Source organism: Chrysoperla carnea, chromosome 5 (genome assembly GCF_905475395.1).
Source record: "Chrysoperla carnea chromosome 5, inChrCarn1.1, whole genome shotgun sequence".
NCBI lineage: Eukaryota > Metazoa > Arthropoda > Insecta > Neuroptera > Chrysopidae > Chrysoperla > Chrysoperla carnea.
The window spans coordinates 21,777,911-21,803,493 of record NC_058341.1 but is presented as its reverse complement, the minus strand read 5'-3'; the positions used below and the strand labels follow the sequence as shown (position 1 = coordinate 21,803,493).

At 28.4% G+C, this 25,583-nt stretch overlaps 3 protein-coding genes across 3 annotated transcripts; 2 read left to right on the top strand and 1 right to left on the bottom strand.

Moving 5' to 3' along the window:
* The first annotated feature begins 2,525 nt into the window (after positions 1 to 2,525).
* On the top strand, positions 2,526 to 9,221 carry LOC123300160 (beta-1,3-galactosyltransferase 1-like). Its single transcript, XM_044882661.1, has 7 exons — positions 2,526 to 2,577; positions 3,712 to 3,949; positions 4,892 to 5,205; positions 5,637 to 5,914; positions 6,103 to 6,251; positions 6,451 to 6,774; positions 8,695 to 9,221. The coding sequence occupies exons 2-7, from the start codon at positions 3,712 to 3,714 to the stop codon at positions 8,727 to 8,729; spliced, it is 1,338 nt and encodes a 445-aa protein (XP_044738596.1). The 5' UTR covers positions 2,526 to 2,577; the 3' UTR covers positions 8,730 to 9,221.
* A 7,149-nt stretch (positions 9,222 to 16,370) lies between these two features.
* On the bottom strand, positions 16,371 to 19,643 carry LOC123300239 (G patch domain-containing protein 4). Its single transcript, XM_044882771.1, has 5 exons — positions 19,337 to 19,643; positions 19,126 to 19,277; positions 18,716 to 19,023; positions 16,925 to 17,313; positions 16,371 to 16,698 (listed from the first exon to the last, which is right to left on the bottom strand). Exons 1-5 carry the CDS (start codon positions 19,380 to 19,382, stop codon positions 16,445 to 16,447), a joined length of 1,149 nt encoding a protein of 382 aa, XP_044738706.1. The 5' UTR covers positions 19,383 to 19,643; the 3' UTR covers positions 16,371 to 16,444.
* Positions 19,644 to 20,226: 583 nt separating this feature from the next.
* LOC123301054 (zinc finger protein 271-like) lies at positions 20,227 to 21,481 on the top strand. The gene has a single exon (XM_044883782.1). It carries the CDS (start codon positions 20,243 to 20,245, stop codon positions 21,479 to 21,481), a length of 1,239 nt encoding a protein of 412 aa, XP_044739717.1. The 5' UTR covers positions 20,227 to 20,242.
* Positions 21,482 to 25,583: the final 4,102 nt, after the last annotated feature.

The window sequence follows — 25,583 nt, the reverse complement described above, 5'->3', positions numbered from 1 at the left end:
AGGTTGCCTTTTTGTGGATTGTGAAATATGAAATGAATTAGTGGATTAATAAGTGGATAGTGGATATTTCAATGATTTGAATGGATACCTTTATTTTACAAAAGTTTTGCTCAGTTGGGTGGGGGTGATGACTTCTCCCATGGAAACTTTCTTATTATTAGGGGAATTTTTGTAATGAGTTTGAAAATGTAAATAGAAATTCTTAGAATATTACAAGAAAGCGAATTAATATAAACATGATAAGTTATATACAAATAAAGGTTTGTAAATCCAAAACTCCTTCTTTTGCAAATTATATAAAACAAGCTTAACACCCTGTAACATATTATGTACGCCAATAAAAAAGGATATAAGGATGAGCTAATATTAAATGGGTAACACATTGCAATAACTGCCGTTTATAAGAAAAATAATCTTATTATATATATATTTCTACATAAATGTGATATTTACTTGCTTATTTTGTGTGAATATGGAGAGCCGTCCGTGTTCCTGTTCATTCTAAAAAAAATTCTACCCAATATCTGTTATATAAACAAAAAATATACCTACTCAAAGAAAACTAATAAAGGTCGGAATAAGTATCAAATTACTTCTTTTCCTATTACTCTATCTGGCCAAGTGCCAGTTCCTACCAGATCACCAGTCGATAAAATATGTTGATCTATTCTCTTTGCATGTTGTTAAGGCTCACCTAGCGTGATCCGACAAGTCGATTCGGGTCACGCCTAGTATGGCCGTCCACGTTAACCTTTCGACAGAGTACAGCAGTCGTCATTTCGTTCCAAAACAAATGCTAGGATATTAGTGCTGCAATATCGACATTAGCCAATTCAATAACAATAAATCTATATCTTCGGATTGAAATATTTTACATTTTTACTATTGCTACTTTCTTTGCAAAGCAAGTCCAAAAATTTAGAGGGACTTTTGATTCCTTTACTGGAATAGATTAAATTTTTTGTTTGGCCTCATAACAGTGTGTTATAGAGGACAAAATGAATCTATAATACGCAGTCAGGCAAATATTTTAATTGTAACTTAAAAAACCAATAATGGTTCATTAATGATTTTTTCTCTTTCTTTAATTAGGAGTTTTAAACGTTCATATTTTGCGTACTTTCATATTTTCAACAATTTCACTTTTCTGTGCAGTATGAATTATTCACTTGAAGTGATAAACAAAATTTAATCATTATCCCAATTATCAAATATCTTCCCCCTCCGGTTCCAATTTCTTTTGGCAGTCTTTTTTGCACATCTTGAGGTTATTATGCCACGATTGCCTCAATCACCAGAAATCTTGGTCAAAAAAATGTCCCCTAACGCAAATGACATACAAACGTCAATCTAAAAATGGTGTTAAGACATTGTCCTGACCATGAAACGTAAAGATATGATAAAAATTTCCAGTTCAGAGTTAATAATAAATACAGCCCTGTTGGAATAATAAAAGATATCGTTTAGATAGATATATTAAAGTGTTAGGATGATAGTAGGTAGTTCATCTCTATCCATTTGAGACACTCCTCCTCCGCTACACATAACCATTCTGGCTCCATCCGTATGGTACATGGGATGAATGTGGGACATTTTTAATATAAAGTTTTATATCACCTCAGAGTATGGTATAAACGTGACTACGATTTTATTAAAACGCGCTTGCAAGTAGAGTGGTAACATGGTGTTGTTAACAGCATCTCAATGTAGTCGAGTGAACGGTTCAGAATATCGTTATATTACGAATGCTTGTAAATGTATACAGCGTCTTCTAGGCTGATTTTCAGTTCGAAAAATAGGTCGCTACTTCAATTTTCGAATCGTAACTCTTATCAATATAGTTTAAATATCTTTAAATTACGTCAAAGGGTCTTGAGTTTATTTGCGATTCAAGAGTTTTTAAGTTGGCTTTTATTAAATAAAGAATCGATTATGGATAACCGTGAAGCTAAAGGATCTTGTATGTAGTTTTTCTGTAATTCTCTATTTTGTTGGTTGTGATAAAATCTTGATCCAATGAATAAATCCAAGTTTAAAAGATAATGGAGTCTTCATATCTCTAAGAATGCAATATACTTCTCGAATTCACTTTTGAAATTATTTAGCATAGACAATATACGTAACGCCATCTCTTGACAGCTACGTTAACTTTATAGTTGTTAAAGTCATGTTAAATTATGATCAAAATAGACTCCTACTTTATCATCTCTGTTAAAATACAATGAAGCCATAAATATTTTTTTAAAATTATCTTTAGAAAAAAATATGAAATAAATTAATTATTTAATTCCTTTTCTGTGACGTTAATAGAAAAAAAAATTATATTTAAATTTCATTATGAAAATTAAAACAAAAAAGTTTTTCATCATTCTCCAGTTGGTATTTGTTGAAATATGTGAAAATTTGAACGACCATGAAGTTAGACATATGAAAAAATAATGAAGGTAAAAGTGGTTCCTACAAAAACTTTAACAATGATAATATATTATTTTTGACTAAAAAACAAAACTATTGTTAATTCATAATATTAGTTATGATTAACAATATGGTGTTAAATAAAATATATATTATACAAATGTAAGTATAATTTATAAAATTAAAAATATTTTATTGAATTGAAAATTTTATCTTCTTGACCTTCCGTACCGTATTGTATTTGGTTATTTGATCACTTTAAACAGATACAATTAATAATAAAGTGATTTATTATGCAACAATTTAATTAACATTGTTATCTTTGTTATTAACAATGTCAAATATAATTATATAGCTGAAAATATTTTTATCTACAATTTAATTTATATTAAGTCACAGATTTATGTTTTTTGTTTAACGGAAAAGGTACTTTATTATAGAAGTATTTTATAAAATACAGTGTTTATTAAATAAAATAATTATATTTGACATTGTTATAACATCGAATAAACTGGACTAAATTTAGCCTTAATACGATGATTACTTTAATTAAAGACTGCAAACAGGATTTTGGAAGAAAGTTTAATATATAATGTAACTATGTTTAATTAGTTAAATCAACTTTAGTTTATTTAACATCTTCACTTCATCATTAAATTATTTTCTTAAATATTATTCATAATATTGAATTTTTAAATATGCAGGTAAAACATATGTAGTTGCTAATAATTAGGCATAGTAGTATTCCGGTACGGATTGTTGAAAAAACTGTTAAAAATCTAATATAATGCTGGAACTGATACAAAGCTTTTGGTATTGGCTTCTGGAACTATCCAAATTCCTTCCGGTGGAAAATCGTATACCAATTATTAGCGATAAAAATTCTGAGGATTTTACTTTTCAGAATTTCAGTCACATTTTGCGTAAATGTACTGCTGTACCGTGTCCCAAAAAAATAAATTACGATAAATAATTTCCACAATGTTAGAATAATGATCCTTCTTCGTACCATAGAGTGTATATTTGACCTCTAAGTTTAAATTTTTTCGGATCGCTATAGCGAATCGCAGTTTGTACCAGCCAAAAATTGTATCCTAGAAAATACGATATATTGGACACATTATAAACATATTTTGACATAAATATCATGTGAGAAGTTATACTTCTTCGTTAATAACGAATATAATAATTTATGAATAATGTAAACAAATAATACATACTCTAGTTAATTCCTTGATTATTTCATCAATGACAGTGCTATGGTAGACTAATCTAAAATTAAATTTAATTTTTTAGATGGAACGCTATTCGTCATTAAAACCACCACCCAATTTTCGAATATTGCGTCCTTCTTTAACATCTATATCATCTAGTAGTGGAATATTAACACCTGGTGAATTAATAAAAATACGTGAAAGACAAAGTAGAAAATATATGCGATGTCTTGTCATTTTCTTTGGAATCATAACATTTTTATTTCTTCTATATATACCAGCATATCATCAAGTACAAAATCGGGTCGATATGAGAAATGGTATGAAAATTTATTTTTAACTTTCACGATGACTCCATTTTAAAAGAAACGGTGAAATATTTCTTTAACGTGATGCTTTTGGACAAATTATCTTGACTTATAATCAACTCATGTTCATAATTGGTGAGAAATTGAGGAAATAAGAAAATTATTCTTTATAAAATAACAAACAACTTTTGTTGGAAAATTCGATGCAAATCGGATACAAAAATCTGTCAAATTTTGGTAATGAATAGGTACATATTATTGATCCTCAGACCAGAACAAATTTCAATGAAACCTTTTTCCAAAAAACGCATCATTAAAAAAATTAAGCTGCTTCATTTAAAATGAGTCACCCTGTATAAATATATTTCCTGTATAATAATTCAGTGTATGGCTTCCAAAATCATTCAAATTATTTATCATAAGTAACGTATAAAATTTGTTTATAAAAAGGGCAAAGGTTACTTAAACCAATTAGTTTGTTTAGTTTCAAATATGCGATAAGCACATTGATATTAATAAAATCTATTCAATATTTTTCCTACACTCCTCTCATTAAGAAAAAAAGCACATATTTATAAAAAAAAACTTTTTCAATAATAAATCCAGTTCAAATACTAAATCTAAACAAATTCATAAATATCTACAATTTATTTTTTACAACCGTTTTTGCGCATGAACGATGTAGAGCCCAAGCGTGGTGCAGCCCTTTCTTGATGTCTAACACAAGCGTGGTCCTGCGTTTTTTAAAGGAACTCTGAATTTCTCAACGTTTTTATACTGTCTAATTCAGACTTAATAAGTCTGGATAACTCTAAATTAGACAGTCCAAAAACGTGAAATACAGAGTTATACAGAGTTCCTAAAATTTTTTCTAAGACTATTTTCAAATTTGGTTATTTTTGCGTAAAATTTCCTGCACTATGATAAATATTAAATCTGGATTGTTTGTTTTAGCTGGTATTCCTGGCTGGGATTACAATACATCGAGAGAAGTACGAACATATGTACTTCCTGATAATACAACATCGATACATGAAGCATTAAATCTATGCCAGTGTAGTGATGATGATACGACCGAAGTAGTTATACCGGCTGGTCCGGATCGTAAACCAATAGAATTATTAATTATTGTATCTTCGGCTGTTGGTAATTTTGAAGAAAGGAATTCAATACGAAAATCATGGGCTAGTGAATACAATGCAACTAATCATAATAGTACTGTACGAATTGGATTTTTATTGGGATTACCTGAAAATAATACATTACAAGTGAGAAAATATTATTTGATTAATTTAATTTTTAAATGGATGTAAAGTTGGCCAAAAAACCACATTCAGCTCAATTAAAGTTTGATCAAGGTCTGAATCGAACAAACCGCGAACTCAAAAGAAACCATGTTAACAAAACGTAGAAGAAGATTCCGATATACATAATCTTACAGGGAAAGATAAATTACTTAATACCATCTGATTCAGAAAACCGGTCTGGATAGTGAAGAGGCGGCTATGTCTCACGATCGAGCAGAATTCTCTCACCCCTCTCTCTATCTCTTTATGAATTGGATTTACAAAAAGAATGGTCATAACCAATATATTTTTCTGTTGAGATTTAGATTTGAAAATAGTTTGCAAATAATTGGTTTTCATGATTATTTTCCGACTATACGACTACATTTTGAAACAATTATTTTTAATTTTAGGCTAAAGTAGATGAAGAAAGCAATTACCATAAGGATATTATTCAGGAACATTTTATTGATTCATATAATAATTTAACATTAAAATCAGTAATGATGTTAAAATGGGTGAGTTCACATTGTTTATCACGTATAAAATATTTAATGAAAACGGATGACGACATGTATGTGAATGTACCAAATTTAATAAAATTATTAAATGCTAGAATTAATCCTAGAGGAATGTTAATTGGTTCATTAATATGTGGTGCACGTCCTATAGCTGACACCAAAAATAAATGGTAACTATTGATCATTTAAAGTAGTTCACTCGTAAAATAACTTTTTTATTTAGAATTAAAATGCCACAGACTTATAAAATAAATATAGAGTATAGTATGTCATTTTAGCTCCGGCTGTCACGAGTGAACTATATTAATTCCAAACATTCATTTTTATTTGTATATTCACTTTATGCGCTTTTTGTTAGGTATTCACCGAAATTTATGTATTCAGGACGAGTGTATCCCAATTATTTATCAGGTACTGGTTATGTTATGTCAGCAGACGTTGTTACAAGATTGTATAAAGCCGCATTAAAAACACCATTGCTACATTTAGAAGATGTTTACATTACAGGTATAATTTTATTTACTTTAACTAGTTTTAAGGCACCTTATACGCCTATAATGGCAGGGTTCTACATAATATAATATTTCTTTTTTAATGAAAAAAAAGAGATAGATATATAATACCTTCATGATGGATAGTGACTTTTTGCTCACACTGTATAATAAATAATTAAAATATTATACAACTTTACCATTTTTAAATGCAGGTTTGTGTGCACATCAAGCTCATATTACACCACGAAGTAATCCAGCATTCGCCTATGAAATACGTAAATTTGATCCATGTATATATAAAAATATCGTCACCTCACATAAAGTATCACCAGAGAATTTAAGTAAAATGTATATAATGTTAAAAAATCAAACCGATTTAGAAATAAAATGTCATCTACAACATCAAGCTGAATTAATAACATCAGCGACATCATCACCACAATTACCAGTTGCACGTGTGATGGAATCATTTGCACAAAAATTAAGAAATTCAAAACGTAGTCGAATTGTTGTTGGCGCAAAGAGTAAAAATAATTGTTCGTAAGATTTATATACATATTTTAAAATCACAACAAAATAAAAGAATTATATTTTAGATAGATTTTGTATAACAAATTTGTTTTCACAAAATGTGTTTTTTGTGTGTAAATACTCATTTTAATTGGTATTTATTTTAATCACCTCAATAAAATGTGTGCCGTTTTTTTTTTTTAAATTAACTTAATAGTTGGGGAAATACATTTGACTCAGGAATGGATTCCACGCCAGTTGATTTTTATCCAGGGAGGTAACAAATGTTTGCCTGGGTGTACTCAAAATCATATACATTTGAAAACTACTCACTCAGACAAATATTTTCCACCGGCTCCCATGAAAATCAACTTACGAGGAGTTGATTCGATTTTATTTCCTCGAGTAAAAGCCATGTCTACACTGCACTTATATACATTGTTGAACAATTCACTACTGGCGCTTTTTGAATAGATATAAATAAAAGTTCCAACCAAACGTAGTAAGACCTTTTTTGTAACACCAAGATCTAATTTTTTTTTAAATCAAAGCTTAGACCATCTTGAAAAAGACACAACGTTTTATAAGCTTTGAAAGTGGATCAAAATCTATTCCCCTTATTATATATAAATATAAAAATTTTGAAGGTTTTAGCTCACTTGAAGTTTTTTTAAATCCCGTACGTTTTTAAGTATGTACTGTAAAAACTGTAAAATCAAATTTTATTATTATAAAACAAAACTTTGAAGTGTAGACTTAGCTTAATAATAATTATCGCACACTATTTTAATTTCTTATTTATGTGCACAAAGTTGTTTGATTTATAAATATACATTTATATATAAAGAGTTCCGTAATGCACGCATTCAGGCAATACAATAATTTAGAGAATAAAATTTTTAGCAAAATAGCCCTTTATGATCGATGTAAGAGAAAATGAGTTTTATTTTTTCAATATAAGGAAACGATACCTGTCGATAAAACTATCTAAGAATTAAAAAATTCATTCTCTCATCTAGCGATGCGGTACATTGGATCAAATATTTTCTTTATATTATCATCGCTTTGAATACGTGCATGACGAAACATCCTGTATAAGATGATTTAAAATATTTTTGAAAAATTTTATTTTTTAAACTTTTTTAATCGATCGTACAGTGGATATGTTTTTAAATTATGTCTATTCTAAAAATGTCTGCAACTATTATCTTGTACAAGCAGCTTTCGCAACCAGAGCCATATGATTAGCGCGTCAATGTGAATAATGTTTGGTTGGTGTGTAGCTTTTTAACCTCCCCTGGTGGAAGAAATATTTGAAAAAAAGAATAAGTCTTAAAAACTCTGAAAAAGTCTTTGGAACTCTGAATTTCAAAACGTTTTTGGAATTCAGACTAATTAAGTATGAATTAGACAGTCAAAAAACGTTGAAAAATTCAGACTTTTTCAGAGTTCCTAAAGCTTTTCATAGTCCTAAAACTTTTTCAGAGTTTCTAAAACTTATTCATTTTTCAAATATTTTCCCCAGAAATAGACTACTTACGAGGCAACAAATCAATCCATTTTACGATCGTCTATAATTTATACAAATAAGTTTTAATTTTGTATTATTGCTTGCATTTTTAAGCTGCATAAAATTAATTTTAAAGAAAATTGCCAGTGCTATAATATTAAATGACAATCGCTCGTAAATATTTTAGTAAATCAATAATTATCGTAATTATTCTAAGAAAAATATACCTATATATACAATAATATCATGAAATCAATGATTCGTGGCTTGAGGCTTACTCGAATCACGTATCGTTGAAGACCTATTCATCGTGGCTCGAAGTAGCTTGCCAATTACGAATAGCAAACGCCAAGCCAAGATCCATGAGAACAAGGGTAAAAATAACTCAGTAATGAATGTAATTAAACCATATTTGATTATTTTTTAATGGTTTCAGTAATTCTCGAAATACATAAATTGGATCGAACATGAACATATTTTACGTAAGTATAAAATGTTTCATATTTATATAAGTAGTGATTTTTTAAAAGAAAAAATTCACTTGTGAATATTTGGACCAGATCTCACCTTTTTGTTTTTGTATTAAAATTGATTTTATGTAGTGTGGCCATTTTAAAAGAAGTGATTTAGTTTTAGAATGAAAATAGGTAATTTTCATACGACATCGAAAAGGTTTCAGTTGTTTACACTTTTTTTTTTAGACTGTTTAATTAACCGGGGTATATCTCTTTTTATTCATTAAGTACCACCGTAGATCGAAGATTTTTTATCGGCATAATGTAAATCGAAAAAACGTGTGCACTTTGATATACCTGCACGATTATCCAACTATCGGCCGACTATTATTATTATTATTATAGGATCGCTGTTATTCTCATTTTTTAATTTTTATGTAAAAATAAAGATGTTGTATGAGTAAAGAAGACTGTAGGATTTCTATATTTTTAACGAATTAAAAGGAATGTTAACGAAAGACTTTTTGGATTGGATTTTTTTCTTGTGTATATTGTGTATATTTTATTGTAATCTCTGATTCCATCCAAAGTAGAACATAAGTAGTTTTTAGAATTTATCCAAAACCTTCATTTCAAACGGAGATTCGTTTTTTTATTTATTTATTTAAACTCGTATAACTCCTGAATATTATGATTCAGAAGCTTTTAAAAACAGTAATTGTTAAGTAATTTAATTAAAATGTATTCATATGGTTGTTTTTCAATTAATTTACTTGATGAAATTGTAAATATATTTGGTTTTTTATCCTGATATGATTCCCCAGTAAACATTTTTTGGACATTAGCAAAATGTCACAGTTGAATCACATTTTATGTCCAGAATTATATGCAATATGATATTAAAAATTTTATTTCATGGAGGTTTTCATTTGGCATTTGGCCAAACCCGAGGATCAGTGAGTAAACGCAATCATAGGGTTAACCAGGCTTTTGCAAACTAGACCGAATCCATTGCAGGATATCAGTTTTATCAAATCTGCATTCAATTTTATGTGTTCGCTGGGTCATTTATCACGAATCATATCAGAGAATTTGAACATCAAGAAATTATCTGAAAATTTACCACAAATTTGTATATTTTATAAATAATAATAAAAAATTACAAAAAAAAAAAAAAAAAAAATACAAATTAAAAATAGTATAAACAAATTAAACTAACAAATAAGTGAGATTGAGTTAAGCAATTCAGAATTAAATAGAATGTTTTAAAATATTTTTTACACGAGCTTTTAGAAAATATTTTTATTTCTTGATAGCATTTCAAATTTATGTTTTACTGATAAAATACAAACGGAGAAATCCATTATAAATATATGACGTGAAATTTTCCAAATAGTTAATAGTTTTAGTAATTTTAAATAATAAACGACTATAGCTCAATAATTAAACTTAAATCTAGTTTTAAAGATAGCAGCTATTTTTTTATATCCACTTAATTAGCTCATTGAAAAGTAAAGTTACTTTCCATCATGACTATTTATATTGGTAACATTTCCTTCCAACCGGCTCTCTCGAAAAGATCCGCAAATTTATTAAAATAGACGCCATTTGATGAAATTGATAATTACTCCAAGTGCATTATCATTGTAAAAAATTAATCGAAATCGAAAAGACGAGTTCGTAAATAATCTTTTAGTAATGTGCTTTTTTTCTTAAGCTGAAATAGTATTTATCAAGAAAAAATTTTTTCACTTTCAAATATTATCTTCCATAGAATATAAATTTATGCTTTTTTGTTTCTTTTCAAACGATTTGCATCAATCGCAAGCCCATATTTTTTATTAAAATTGGTTCACTCATTTACTGGAGTTTGTTATTTGCAGCTATTTTTTTATTTTTCTTCCCGTAGTCGTACTTGAATAAAATTTATCAGTAAAACTAAAATAAAACAAAGATGTTTGCGCAGGGTGCCTTGAAGACAACATATGTTGGATGCATTAATAAAACGGGTTTTAGGCTTAATAAAATTGTTTGTGTCCATTGAATATTAATCATTATTTTAATAGGTAAATCATTTCGAAATTACATATTGATTTTAATTATAAAAAATTGATATCAAAATGTAATTATAATTTCTATTTTTGTAAGTACAAGATAATGTAAAAGTAGTTATCCCGTTTTGAATAATTTTTACAATATTAACATGAAGTTAATATCATGAAAATTATTATTGCAGATTAATCATACACTTCAAAATAAACTATTAAAAAAATGTTAAAACACTTAAACGTGTGATCGATTATGATTTTCGTGACGTATTCAATACGATATAAAAATTGTTTTATTCGAATAAAGATTATTATTATCGAATAATTACTTTTTCGTTATCTTGTATTAATAAAAAATAATACTCTTTGCTTAATAATTGTAAAAAAAAAAAGTTTAGATTTTTAAATGAAAAAATTAATAAAAAAACACGTTTTTGTTTTGAAAATATATTAAAAATTGTTGAAATTGATGCAAATTTTAGGTGAGTTAGAATATAATATTGTATATTTAAAATATTTCTTGTGAATATATTTTGTAATTATAACTGAAAGAAAAGTAATTCTATTTAAAAAAAAAAAAACGTTGATGGAACGATAACTAATATTGTTTATATTGTTGTAAATATAAATTAATATTAAAAATAAAACAATCAATGTAGTGAGATAAAACACTGATAATAGTGTGCATGATACTTAATATAAGTAGATTATAATCTTTTTCAGTTCACTTCCTTGCTTAGAAAATTCAATTGTATTCTGAGTAAAATGAATCGAAAAAATTAACTCTTTATTGAAATTCATTCAAAACTTCGAATTAGGAAAAAGCAAATTTTTTTACTCATTTGTTTTTTTAGCGTAAGAACTGGTCTGTCGAAAAAAACAGTTGGATTTCAATCAGCAACCATTATGATGGTCGAAATGTATTGACATCAATATATGAAGTACATTTTGTAAACATATATCCCCTTCAGGGCCAAATAAAAACATTCTAAAGGATATATTTCTTAACAAGTTGTATAATATAGCCCACAAAAATGCTTATCTTAATTTGAATAACATGAAGTGCAGCTATTTCGTGAAAAAATAATATAATTTTCGCATTCATTCGTTTTATTTTCGATTCAATTCTCGGAATTCAATTTAATTTTTTACTCAAAATTTTTATTTGTTTCAAAAAAGTGTAGCTAAAAATTATCTAATTCGATTTTAATAGAAATTTTTAAATTAATGTTGTACGAACGCGGTTACTTCAAAAAGGTTAAGGCTAGATTAAAATTAAAACATTTGAAAGTAGATTTGATAACGATATAAACTGAGAAAAGTATTCGCATTCAAGATAATGATATCAAGTGATTAGTTCTTGGCCCATTCTTTACGGTAGTTGCTACCTATTCTTCTGTATCGTGCTCGTATAACCTTAAGTCCATTTACCCTAATAAAACTGTAGTGTATAATTTGTCCAGTATATTGTAAAAAAAATTCAATAATTTCAATAGCATTTAAAATTTAGGGTGCTAAAATTTGTATTAAAGTTTGATTAAAATATAAAATTTCAAATCAAATCTTTAAGGGGGTTCTCTTTTGAAAAATTATATAAATTCTTCAAATTGAATCGATTTTTCGTGAAAATTAGTAATACAACTTTTTATAGGATTTTTATGATTTTTTAAAGGATGCTCTTTTAATAATCTGAAAGAATTTTTTATTCCCGATTTGAATGTTAAAAAATAAAAAAAAAATTATAAAAAATGTTGTAAGATGTAAAAAAAAAATTAATAATTATTGAAACATAAAAAACAATGAAAATAAAAACTCATATTGCTTAGAAAAGTTTTATTAATAATTGTATAAATACAAATTGAAATTTGTATTTATTTATAATAATGCCTCTTTATAGATAGAAACTATATTTACATAATAGCAAAACAAATATTTTTGTAAATTTGAGTAGATATAAAATATATGGGATTTCAATTCTTCATTTTAAACAACCCTTACTCAAAAATCCAACTCCTTGTCAATCTTGGAGTTGAAATGGAAAATGGGTTTCAATTTTTTTCTATTAATTAATTCCTATTGAAATCCTTTCAAAACTCTGAATTGAACTGAAATGGTTTGTACCGCCCAGGCAACATATCAATATTATAGAAGATGTATGTCGTTAATTGGCGCTCGAATCTTTAATTTTCAAAACATAGAATTGTATTGAATGGATTTCAATCGAGAAATATTATTTTGTTTATTTTTATATCATTCAGAATACAATATTCCTTTCAGTTTTAATCAAAATTCCGGAAAGAATGAAAACATTTAAGTTTTCAATCACATACCTCTAAATATTTATCTTAAGTAAAGCTCAAGTTAAGACTACCATGATTTTATTTTTTTAAGTGACTCATTGCATTTTTAAAATGAAAGTACATATATTTTATTTTTATTAGTTTTGAATACTCTTATTTTAATTTTAAAATGGTGCTTCTTTGTTAAAAATTACGTAAATCTTCTGATATTATTATTTATTTTTGTTCCCATTAAAAAAAAATTTTTGCTCGAATACAACAAAAATTGAGTTATAATTAAAATTATGTTGCCTGAACACTTTTTGTTATAAGAAAAATTATGTTGGCTGAAGCTTGTAGGAAAGTGTGTAAGTGAATAGCTATCAATATACGTTAAGAAGATCGATCGTCCACCTTTAGAGAAGATTCTCCTTAACCATTCTTATATATGTTCTGTTTTTCCAAAGAAAATATTCTCCTTTTCATTTATTATTTGGAAACTAACGTGTAAAATAACTAGTTAGCATTTTCGAACACAAAAAAAGGAAAAAGTTTAAATATAAAAAGCTGTTGATGATGAAAAAAAAGCTAATATATCTTAAACCAAATAATTATATCTCAATTATTTAATTCTAACTCAATTTATGTTGAAATGTTTAGAAACCTAGAATTTTATACATATTTTAATACATTAGAGATAAAGTTGATTATCATTTTAAAAAATATTGAGTTTACACTTAATGTTGTTGGAGTATATAAACAATGAAAGCACCCCTTTGAGAGTGAACTGCAGTAAAAACAATTTTTATAATTACAGTAAATACAGTACAGTACCTATTGTAGTATTTTAACAATTTTTTGACTAATTTACATTTCATATGCCAATAGTTAGCATATCACTTTCACATTTAAACAAAAAAAACATACATTTAAAAAAAATCATCAAACAACAAATACGTTTTGATATTATTATAAAAATAAGTGCTATTTAGATGATTAATCAATAATGAAAAACTTTTTTTAAAACCACTTTTGCAACTGTTTCTTGCTATGTAAAAAGAGGCACAATTGTAATCACTCTGTTTTGAATATCTGTAGGTAAGGTTAGAGTGACTGTCCTGGGGGGTGAGACACACTTAGACCATAGGGTACGTTGTGATATCGAAAAGAGTTGGCCCATCCCCGGCCAGTTCTCCATGAACCATTTGGAGCTGTTTCAGAACAGCATGAGTGCTTTGACGTCAACGGACCTAAGGTCGGAGAGGTGAAAAAAAGGCAGGCTCAAGCCAGTTCAAGCGATAATCGTGATACAGTCAGTCGTAGGCCTTCAACATGCCTGCCGCCAAGCCAGTGTCCTTTAATAGCCGCTCGGGCCGCACTTTGTAAGTGAAAAAGATACTATATCAAAACCCTCCGGCCTTTTGCTTGGTCGTTTAATGAGCATCTCCAAACATGGTTATATATTTTGCCTACTGACCAAAATGATGTCACCTTTCAATAGAGTGATTAAATTTGCGCCAATTTTATATTTAAATTTGCCACAGTGTGCCACCTTCTAATAATTAAAATGCTAAAATAATTTTTATGAAATATATAATATGATTTTTAGTGAGATTTGATTTGTTATAGACCTTTTTATTAATAATAATAAAAAAAGAATTTTTTTTCGGGCAGTCTGTAAAAAAACCTTTAAATGAGAAAATGTCATATTTTCTATTTTTATCAAAAAGCGTTGTTAGAAGATATTTGGTATTTTATTGCTTGAATAGTTTTTCGACAACTGCCCGAGATAAATGCAAATCGGTTAAAAGGTCTATTAAAATAAAAACAATGTGTTGTATTGTTCTTTTACATGTACACGCTGAGACATTGAAAGTGGAACGAGTACTGCAAATAATAAATGAATTGTATGTGAAATATATACATACAGAAAACCAAATACTTTGATATCGCACTTGTTTATCAAGCCGGCCTTCGTATTTTAAGTTTCCTATAGGAAAGTTTCCTACTAGAGTAGCGTTCATTACACACCAAACTGTCGTGCGGTAGTATTTCAGTTTCTAATCGTGCGATAGCCTTCTAGCAGTCGACCGACAGTTAGCAAACTAGGGAATATGAAACAAATCATATTACCCAAAAAAATTGTATTTACGACCGATTTTAAATTCTTTGAGTATGCATACTCTCGCAAAGATCGATTAAACAATCTATGCTGTCTCTTCTACCACGTAAAACGGCATTTTAAATTTTGGTTATTTTTAATACAAGAATTAAAAAACAAGTTGTGTCAACTTGAGTTCCAAATTATTGTACTGTTTCACTCTCTTTGTCCTTAAATTGTGTTTCACAGTTTTGATTGTAATCTCACATAAACAGCTTTATATTTTATGCTTGTTAGAAATTACATTCCTTTAATGTATTTGTCTCCCTTTTATTGTATATTTTAATTGCTTTATCCAAAGATTTTTATTAAAAATTTTTTTTTTTAATTTGTTAGGAATTGCTGTGATGTAAGCATATATTTAGATAATTTAAAATAAATATATTTCTTTTAAATAAACTGTGTTAATCATTTAAAATCATAGGTAAAGCATAGATCAACAACAACAGTCGCCCACATTCTCCCGGAATTTTCGACTAATATTGTTTTGTTTGCCTTAGTTAGCATGTCTGTGCACAGGCGTACGTACTATTTGTCATTTCAGAACTGATTTTCATTTTGCTTTCAGAACAATTTTTAACAGCGCAACAGGCTTTAATGTTTATCGAGGGCGATAATCCAATAAGAAGATAAAGAAAAAAAAATGGAAAAATCATTTTGTCCAACACCCAACTTTTAAGATTTTCGACAATGGTCATTTCGTTTTTCACTCATCTTGTTATTGATAAACCAATTTTAAACCGAATAAAATTTATGTACAAAATTTTTTTAAACAATAGATGTAATAAACTTACAATCTGTGATTTCAAAGCAGAGTTTTAAGAATTCTAATTGATAGATAAGTATATTTTACAAAGTGGGAACATCCTAATTATCTGATGTCATCAATACTATTCCATTAGTTTCTGCCCCAGGTTTGCGTATACGTTATGTTATTACCAGTATTACGGAGAATTTTATTTTGCACCCAGTTGAGGAATCTTCCCCCTGTCTTCCTGCGCCGTCATATAACTTGTAATAAAAGAAAATTTGTGTTGAATTTCGTTTTATTCCGAAGATAAATATACAATTTACAATATATTTAAATTTTTCTTAATAATTACCAACAAACACTTATAAAAAATAACACAATTACAATTTATTATCGTATTAAGTAAATCTGACTGTATTTTATTATTTTAAAATAACATTAAAATAAATAAAGACGGAATTTTCTTTTAATTGTTCTAAAACACAATTTTAGTTAATCCGACATGTTAAACTTTTCTAGTGAATCCGAAATTTTAAGCAATTGTTTTTTCATTCTTTTTCCTTTTTTATTTTTTATTTTATGTTGTTTAATTGACGATGTATTTTTAACAACAGATTTTTGTTCTTCTTCTATCGATGATGTACCAAGTTTTCTGCGTTTATTTTGTGCATTTTCTGATTGTGGACTTTCATAAATTTTCGTATCTTCGTTTGGATTTCGTACTCTTTCGTATTTTGAATCAGCGCCTATAAGCAGAATAAAGAGACATCGAGTTACAAATCTCCATCAAATCAGAAGTTCAATTTTTTAACTAATAATTTTAATGATTTTTATTCTCACTTAATTTATTGATAAAAAAAATCGTCAAATCATGGCGCCACGGATAACATGATCGTGCTGATATCAGCATTAGTATTCAACGAAATTATTTTTACTTTAATGAAGATTGATTGTAGTTTTTTCATGCCTTACCTACATACGCTGGTAACGAATCGTGTATGCCATTCAATTTTCGTTTTCCCAATTCAGATTTTTTTACGTTCGTATTACTGGAATCGGCGTCAAATACACTACATCGGCATCGTTTATGATTACAAAATTCACACTTTTTAGATTTTTTTAATTTTGGTCCAATTTCAATTAGCGAATCGTTTAATCCAATTGAAAAGGGATCCGTTTGTTGTTTTTTAGCAGGAACTTCTTCGTCTTTTTCTATTAATAATGGTGATACTTTAGACTTTTTCTTACTAACATGTGTTTTTGCATCCGAATTTCTTTCTTGCATTTTCTTTAATAATTCTCTTTCCTGTTCTTCGATACGCGCTAATTTTCCTTTTAGATTCAATCCGTGACGAGCACCTCTGAAAATTTTTTTAATACAAAATTACTCTATTGTAGAATTTTTTAGTGAACTTTAAGACATTAATTAACAAGAATTTATAATTTTATTCGTTAATTTTTGACAGAATTTTTAAACCTATTTACCTGCGATTTTAAAGATAATTGTTTATAAAATTGAAGGCATGGAAACGACATTGAAAATTATCTGTTTACAATATTTAAAACATGGATATAAGAATATTTTAAAAGGGATTGAGTATAACCGAGTGGGGGAGTGTCACTCAGGGGGAAGAGGCAGGGTATCATTGTGCCTACTTTCTATTGGCTGTTAACTAGGTGCATGCTGAAAACATGTTTGACATATGGTTGACGTGTGTGGACAACATAAATAAGTATTCTTGTATTCAAAAGAAAAGTAAAATTTGTAAAGAAAAATAAATACGTGAAGTATTTATGGTTGTTTTAAAACAATTTTTTTAACGATATAAGTAACCTAAACGCAACAATATTCTATTAAATTTAGTGAATATTCAATCTTCAATCCTAGTGTTACAACTATTATAAGTTAACTAATGAAATTTAAAAGAAGACTTAACAATGTCTCGAAAATACGTCGATTAATTTTCAATACTAAATTTCAACGTATTATAGAATTTTTAAAATATGAAATTAATGTAAAAATTTATTTGGGGAAATTATTACTTATTTATGTATTGAATTATGTACCCGTGAACCTAATCTTAATTTAAATAAGTGGAGTTTTAGTTTTATTATTTAACGAATTATTTACATAGAAAGATTTTTTGCTCGGATCAATCTACAACACACGCAGAATTCGCTACTCATTTAAATTTTCCCGCAATTAAGAGTGCGAACAGCCGCAGCCAATCAAAAGCAGGCATATTGCTTGAGGCAATCTAAAACCATGGATATAGAAATATTAAAATCTAAAAACACGAAATATTATCTTTCTATTTGAATTTCCCGCAAATGAGACCCGCAGCCAATCAAAAGTAAGCACATTGCTTCCCTCCTGAGTGATACACCCCCTTGTCTAAAGTAGAACTTTATACAACATTCCTACTATAATTACTAGATTCGTGGTTTAAAACAATGGGTCTTTTAAAATTGAACACATTTTTAACTGCCGTATTTCGATTGCAATGTAGTGTTCATCAAATTAACTAATCGTAGTTATATTCAAAATTATTGGTGACACTTTACGAAAATGTCAAAAGACGCTTTTAAAATATCCAGGCTTTTCATCAATTATCGTTAACATTACTTAAAAGTCTAAGTTATAGCGTTAAGAGAGTTATCCAATGGAAGCTATTTTTCCCTATTCTTTCACTTCTAAATTGAGCGAAGTATTAAAAGGTTGTAAATGTATTATTAAAAATAAAACTAACCACCTATACTTACTTATGAGCCGTTCGACCGCCACAGGCTGCAAATATTTCTTCATCAGTTAAGGAACTAATTCCACTGTTACGTTTTGACTTTGGTTTTGAGGTATCATCAGTGACTTCTTCAATTATTTCTTCTTGCGTTCCTTCAATTAACTCTACTCCCGATGGAGTAAGAGTAGACTTTTTTAAGAACACACCATATTCCATTGTATTCGAATTATCCTTGTTTTTACTCTTTTTAAACTTTGTATACTTTTTTGTTGTGATATTTATTGAATCGTCTTTTAATTCTACTGATATCGAATCCTTTGTTTTCTTTACCTTTTTAGAGAATAAATTTTTAACGATTGAGTATAAACAATTTTTTGATAAATCACATCGAAGTGTCTAGAAATAAACACATTGAAATTAAAATCGACTTACATTAATATTATTAGCAGCTTGATTATAAACATTTTCCCACCAATGATAAGTAAATTGTTCGGCTTGATCATGACCAATTCCAGCACTATCAAATTTTAATTTTGGTCGAATTGCTTTTGAAATACCATCTTCATTCTTTCCTAATCCTTTTCCTGAAAATATATTGCAATTGTTAGTCGTTACACGCATAAATTTGATTTCTTAAATTAACCTTCTGCCCATCCATATTTTTCCAGCTGTTTTCTTGCAAAGTCCATATTAGATAATCGTAAAATTCTTAAATCAGGTAACACGTGTGTTTTTATTAATATTTAAAAACATAAGTGACATGTAATGTACATTTATATTATTAATGTACTACGAGTTCTATTCTAACTATATGAAACAGAATTTACATAAATCTTTAGTATTCCTAAAAGTATATATTAAATATTTACATTTAAAATTGTTACTTTTTTCTTTGTCGACATTATTTAGTTGACAGATAACCTTACTAATGGAATGTTCGTCTGGCGAGCGTCTCGCAGCAGGATGAATTGGGCTGCCGACACCAACTGTGACAATGACATAATCAAATGTTACTGCCAATTGCTCAATAGACCTTTTTCACATTTTTTTTTAAATGAAAGTAAATGTAAAATAAAATATCGGATGAATACATGTCATAGTATGTATCATAGTCGGCCATAGACATAGACTTATATGTCTATGTAATCGGCAGCCATAAGTTCACGAAGCATTAACTTATAGTTGATTACGTGCAGCGTTGCCAATTCAGTGATTTTACCAGTAAAACTAGTATTTTTACTCTAACTTTAGTTGGAAAATAATTTAATATTTTAATATCAGCAAGGTTTGTGGTAAAAATACTTTTTTATTTGAAACTTTACGTTTTCTACCGTCTATTTAGTTAATGGTGGTTTAGTGGGCTTGCGAATTAAAAGTTGGCATTGGTTGGCATCACTGCAAAGCTTTCTTGACAGAAAACTGCAAAAAGCGTAAAAGAATAGCAAATAATTTATTTGTTGAGCTAAACAAAAATATAAAAGGTAAAAAAGAATTAAATTCAGAATTAACTAAGAAAAATAAAATACCAGAAGGCAGAATTAATGATATAATGGAAGAAAAAATACTTAACAACAGCAGTATTAGTGTTAAAAATGAACCTATTCATGAAAGTGAAAAACCCGCGATTAATTATGAAAATATTAAACTTGGAAATCAAATACATACAGAATTAATAATCAAAAATGAAATATTAGAAGATAATTTTACGATGGAAGATGAACGAATTCAAGATAAAATATTAGAAGACAGTAGAAGTGATATAATGGAAGAAAAAATACTTAACAACAGCAGTGTTAGTGTTAAATATGAACCTATTCATGAAAGTGAAAAACAATTACCCGTGATTAATTTTGAAAATATTAAACTTGAAAATAAAATACATACAGAATTAATTATCAAAAATGAAATATTAGAAGATAATTTTACAATGGAAGATGAACGAATTCAAGATAAAATACCAGAAGACGAACCCGTTCTAGAAAATGAAAAAGTATCACATCGGATTCATATCGAAGATGGAGATAAACAATTTTTATGTGATATTTGTAATAAAGCATATACTACTAAACCCGGTTTAGTTATACATAAACGAATTCATAGTGGAAAAAAACCATATTCGTGTGATATTTGTGATAAAACATTTAATACACCAAGCCTTTTAGTTATACATAAACGGATTCATAGCGGAGAAAAACCATTTTCATGTAATATTTGTAATAAATCATTTAAGAACCAATATGATTTAGCTCGACATAAACTAATTCATAGTGGAGAAAAACCATTTGCATGTGATATTTGTAATAAAACATTTAACCAGCGCAGTAATCTAATTCAACATAAACGGATTCATAACAAAAAAAAATCATTTCCATGCGATATTTGTCAGGAAGTATGTACGACTAAAACCGGTTTAATTATCCATAAACGAAGTCATAGTCGAGAAAAACCATATTCGTGTGATATTTGTAATAAAACATTTCAAACACCAAGCTCTTTAGTTACACATAAACGGATGCATAGTGGTGAAAAACCATTTGTATGTGATATCTGTAATAAAACATTTAGCCAACATAGTAATTTAATTCAACATAAACGGATTCATAGCGGAGAGAAACCATTTTCATGTGATTTTTGTAAAAAATCATTTAATAGACAAAATCATTTGGTTAATCATAAACGAATTCATAGTGGAGAAAAACCATTTTCATGTGATATTTGTAAGGAAGCATTTGCTTTTAAAACTGGTTTAGATAAGCATAAACGAACTAAACATTTTTGTAATTCTTAGTGGAGAAAAACCATATTCTTGTGATATTTGTAATAAAATATTTCATACACCAAGCAATTTCGATAAACATTAACGGATTCATATTGGAGAAAAACTATTTTCATGTGGCATTTGTAATAAAATATTTAATACACAGATTATAGTTTTTAATTTAAAACAGATCTGCAACTCCCTGTAAAATTTTTACTATTTTCGTTCTCTGAAGGTACCTTTCTCTAGGTGGCTCTACACGTTATATCCGTGTAGAGCCATCTATTAGTTTTGATAATAATTTATCCATTTCAATGGTTGTTGGGGAAACAATATTTTATATATTTTTAAATAAATAAACAATAAGTCTTTCAAAATTCGTTTGCATGTCATTAAAATTCGTTAAATTTCTTTGTGTGTATTCTCAATTGATTGTCTTTATTAACATTTTGTGGATTATTTGTATTCGCTCCGTGCGTGAGTTTCGTTTCCATGGTAACGATACACTATTTTAATTATAGAATTGTATGGATGCATATATAATTGTATTGATTGCAGTTATGACTTACATTGAAAATTTCATATTATTGTCTCACAAATTTAAATAAATAATTATTATAATTTACATTTGAAAAATAATATTTGTGCAATTTGATTTCTTATTTTCACAATTTTTAATGCATTAAGTTTAATTAATTCGTGTTTTACAATAATTTTAATTTGACATTTGTATAACATTAACATGTAAAGAACTGCAAATTAGTAATAACAGCCCCCTTTAACGCCAAAGTGATGAAAAAATGAACTAAATGGTTGGTTATCATGAGAAAACCAAGGATTGGCGGATTTATTCCTTCACCCTTACTGAGTATTTAAAAAACTTATTGGTCTCTATGGTAAAGTGTAGTAATTGTGAGTCATCTGAGAACGGCTGTAAATTTCAGAGTTACTAGTCAGTGCTGCGTCTTCAACCGTGTCTATTCCGCATTCTCAAAACGGGAAGCTTTGGCTTGAAGTGTGTGTCAAAGAGGTAGTGTCTCTCCTAAATTTGATGATTTTAGGATGGTAAAAACCCATTTTAATCGACATTAAATCGTGAGGTAGTCCGAAATAGTATTGTAGTGGGGTGAGGTGAAGGAGATTTTTTTAGGCTCCGTTTCACTTGGGAGTAAATTCCATAAAATTTTTATAAAAGATAATTTTTTTGGAAACAGCTCCCATACAGCTTAAATAAGTTAAATCATTTTTTAAATGAATGTTTTACAACATTTTCGTTAATTGATACCCTGCTGTTATTGAATACTTCTAAATTCATTTTTATTTATTAAGTTTTATCTTACTAGTAGCTGTGAAGGTTGGGATATAGTATAATGTAGTATGTAGTCGGCAGTACTAAACTTAATGATGCCGAGGCTTTACTGTATGAGATTTGTATCTTAATTTATCACAAAAATTCACAGAAAGTACAAATAAATTATAAGTTTAAAATTATTTTTTGCATTAATTAAACTAAGCAAAGTACATTAATGAATATATCCTATTATAATTTCCAAAGCTTGTGAGGATGGATTAACCAGGATTAACACATAGCATACTTTTTATTCCGATAGTATGATCCCGTGGGATAATTATTGCTGACCTTTCTTTTTTTTGAGTACTTTATAATACTTAACAGCTACTTCCAATTAGTAGAATTACTCAGTGGCGTAGCGTGCCTTGTCGGGGCCCCGTATAAAAATTTTTTTGGAGGCCCTTATATGGAGGTGAAGATTTTTCACAAAAGAAAAAAAATATTGTGAGAAGTAATATTTATTTATCACATAATTTACCCATTTTACAAATAAAAATCGAATGTTAAATATTCACTCTCCTTGCCTTTTTATCGACAAACTGATTTATTAAATCATTTATGGCTGATGATGATTTTAGTTTTTCTAAAGTTTCTGCCTCTATGGACAATAGTGAGATGTCTGACAGCCGTTCTTGTCCCATCGAAGTTCTTAAGTAATTTTTTATTAGTTTTAATTTTGAAAAACTTTTTTCTGCCGTTGCGGTTGTAACTGGAAGGGTCAAGAATAAAAAGCATGCTGTGATTACCTCGGGAAAACTGGATGCAAGACTATTGAATTTTACTAGCAATAATTCAATGAGTTCTTTAATGGAATAAATTTTTTTAATTTCAGAATTTAAGCATGTTTTTAGAGCCTTTAATTGGTCACAAAGATTAAGTGAGATGTCTTTACTGTATTTAGCAGACAGTTTTCCGGAAGCGTTTAATATCTCTTCGCTTGAAGAAGATAGGAGTTTCTCCGGTTGTAATATTTCGAATATTCTACTCAGGTTGCAAAGGCTCTGAAATCTTTCTTTAGTTTGAGAAATTAATATATCTAAACAGCAATAGTATACATTGACTTTGAAATAGGATTCCGGGTCGGAAATTCTCTCATCTTGTGATAACTCATCAAAAAAACGCTTCGTTATCTTTCGCCTACTGTTTTTAAAAACAGTTGTTACCCCCCACTTTTTTGCTAAATCTTTGGATTCATTTAGCAAACTATTAAATGAATTCTGATTTCTTAATTGGCACAGTCTATTTAAAAGATTACTTAATAAAATACTAGATTTCTGTAAGTCATTATTTTCATGCTGTAGAGCTTTAGAAACAGGATTAATAATTCGCCCGCCATAACGATGTAGTGTTGCCAACTTTTGAACGCACGCTTAAGGCGGGAAAAAAAGGAATTGCTTTATAGAATTTTGTCATTTGTAAAATAAAATAAATTAGAAAGTTTTTATTCTTTTTCCTTACACACTTTGGGGGCCCCCGTGGCCCGGGGGCCCCGTATAATTGATACGGCAAATACGGCGGTAGCTACGCCCCTGGAATTACTAGAAAGTTACCAAAAACCAGCCTTGGCGGCTACTTTTTGTGAGGCTTTCGCGGTTAGGCCTTCGCGTTGAACCGGAAAAAAGATCAAATGGACCAAATAAATTTTTTGTAGTTGGTGCATATAAATAATTTTAAAATGTGTCGGATTTCATTCTGTTATTCACCTTTAATATAGGTATTATATACATTTGCTAATATTTCAAAGAAAAGAGTTCAATGCTTTTGCGTGCTTAGTTCATAGCGTGACTTTGTGATTATAAAGAAATATAATTTTATTCCTGTAGTAGGTACTGTAATAATTATTTTAACATTTAATCTTTTCGTAAACAAAATTATATATCATGAAATAGGTACTGACAGCAAAAAATTTTTCAGTTCTGATAAGGGTATTATAATTGCATTGAAACATTATATGTTTATTACTGGTAGAAAACCTTTTATTCCACAGTGTCCAAAGTATATTAGTATTGGAATTAGGGATAGTTTTTATTGTTTGAGGATGTATGTGCGGCAGGGTAATTTTTGATAAAAGACTTGTTGGTTTTTTATATGAAGTTGGACTAAGTCTAAATCAATTGTGAATATTTTAGGGGGGAAGGAAGCAAAGCTCATTAATTAACAATTTTAATTCAAAAATTGCATTCCAAGCACGCTTGATGAAAATGGAATTTGGAGGAATCCATACGAGCTTTTTAATGGCGTTTTTTGAGTAGGGAAATAACAGTAATTTCATTTCATATATTATATCCTGGACCCTTGGTATAATTTAATTCTCATTATTGAATGGATCCAACGGCTTTCCAAAGAGTCAAAATTTTCTGACTAGGGTTTGAAAATTATTTTTCTATTGCTTGAAATCGTCGACTTCAAAATCCAATAAAATAAATATGTATGCAATTTAAAAAAAAGAAGATGAATATTACGACGGATAATGTATAATTGACCCTACAGGTCAATCGCGCCTGTCTACACTACAATATGCGGTCGCCAGCAGAAAGAAGAAGCTCCGATAAAACTCCCACCTATAAACTCAATAAAATATTGGCATGTATATATTCTGGCGAAAAGATTAATTTTAATACCATTGCAGTATTTAATAAATATTATTAAATCAAACTTTCTCCAAACTATTATTTTTTTTATAATAATGGTAAATCTGTCACTTTATAAATGTGAAGATTTTTTACATTTGATTGTTGGCATCGGCTGCACGCACATTTATTTTAATGTTAAATGTTTGCC

Bases quoted from the DNA above. Each gene is read 5' to 3' on its own strand.
- LOC123300160 (XM_044882661.1), top strand. From the start codon at position 3,712: ATGGAACGCTATTCGTCATTAAAACCACCACCCAATTTTCGAATATTG. The intron at 5,915-6,102 runs GTAACTATTGAT...GCTTTTTGTTAG, and splicing joins GCTGACACCAAAAATAAATG to GTATTCACCGAAATTTATGT. The intron at 6,775-8,694 runs GTTCGTAAGATT...TAATGGTTTCAG, and splicing joins CGCAAAGAGTAAAAATAATT to TAATTCTCGAAATACATAAA.
- LOC123300239 (XM_044882771.1), bottom strand. From the start codon at position 19,382: ATGGACTTTGCAAGAAAACAGCTGGAAAAATATGGATGGGCAGAAG. The intron at 19,278-19,336 runs GTTAATTTAAGA...ATATATTTTCAG, and splicing joins AAAATATGGATGGGCAGAAG to GAAAAGGATTAGGAAAGAAT. The intron at 16,699-16,924 runs GTAAGGCATGAA...TTCTGCTTATAG, and splicing joins TTCGTTACCAGCGTATGTAG to GCGCTGATTCAAAATACGAA.
- LOC123301054 (XM_044883782.1), top strand. From the start codon at position 20,243: ATGGAAGAAAAAATACTTAACAACAGCAGTATTAGTGTTAAAAATGAA.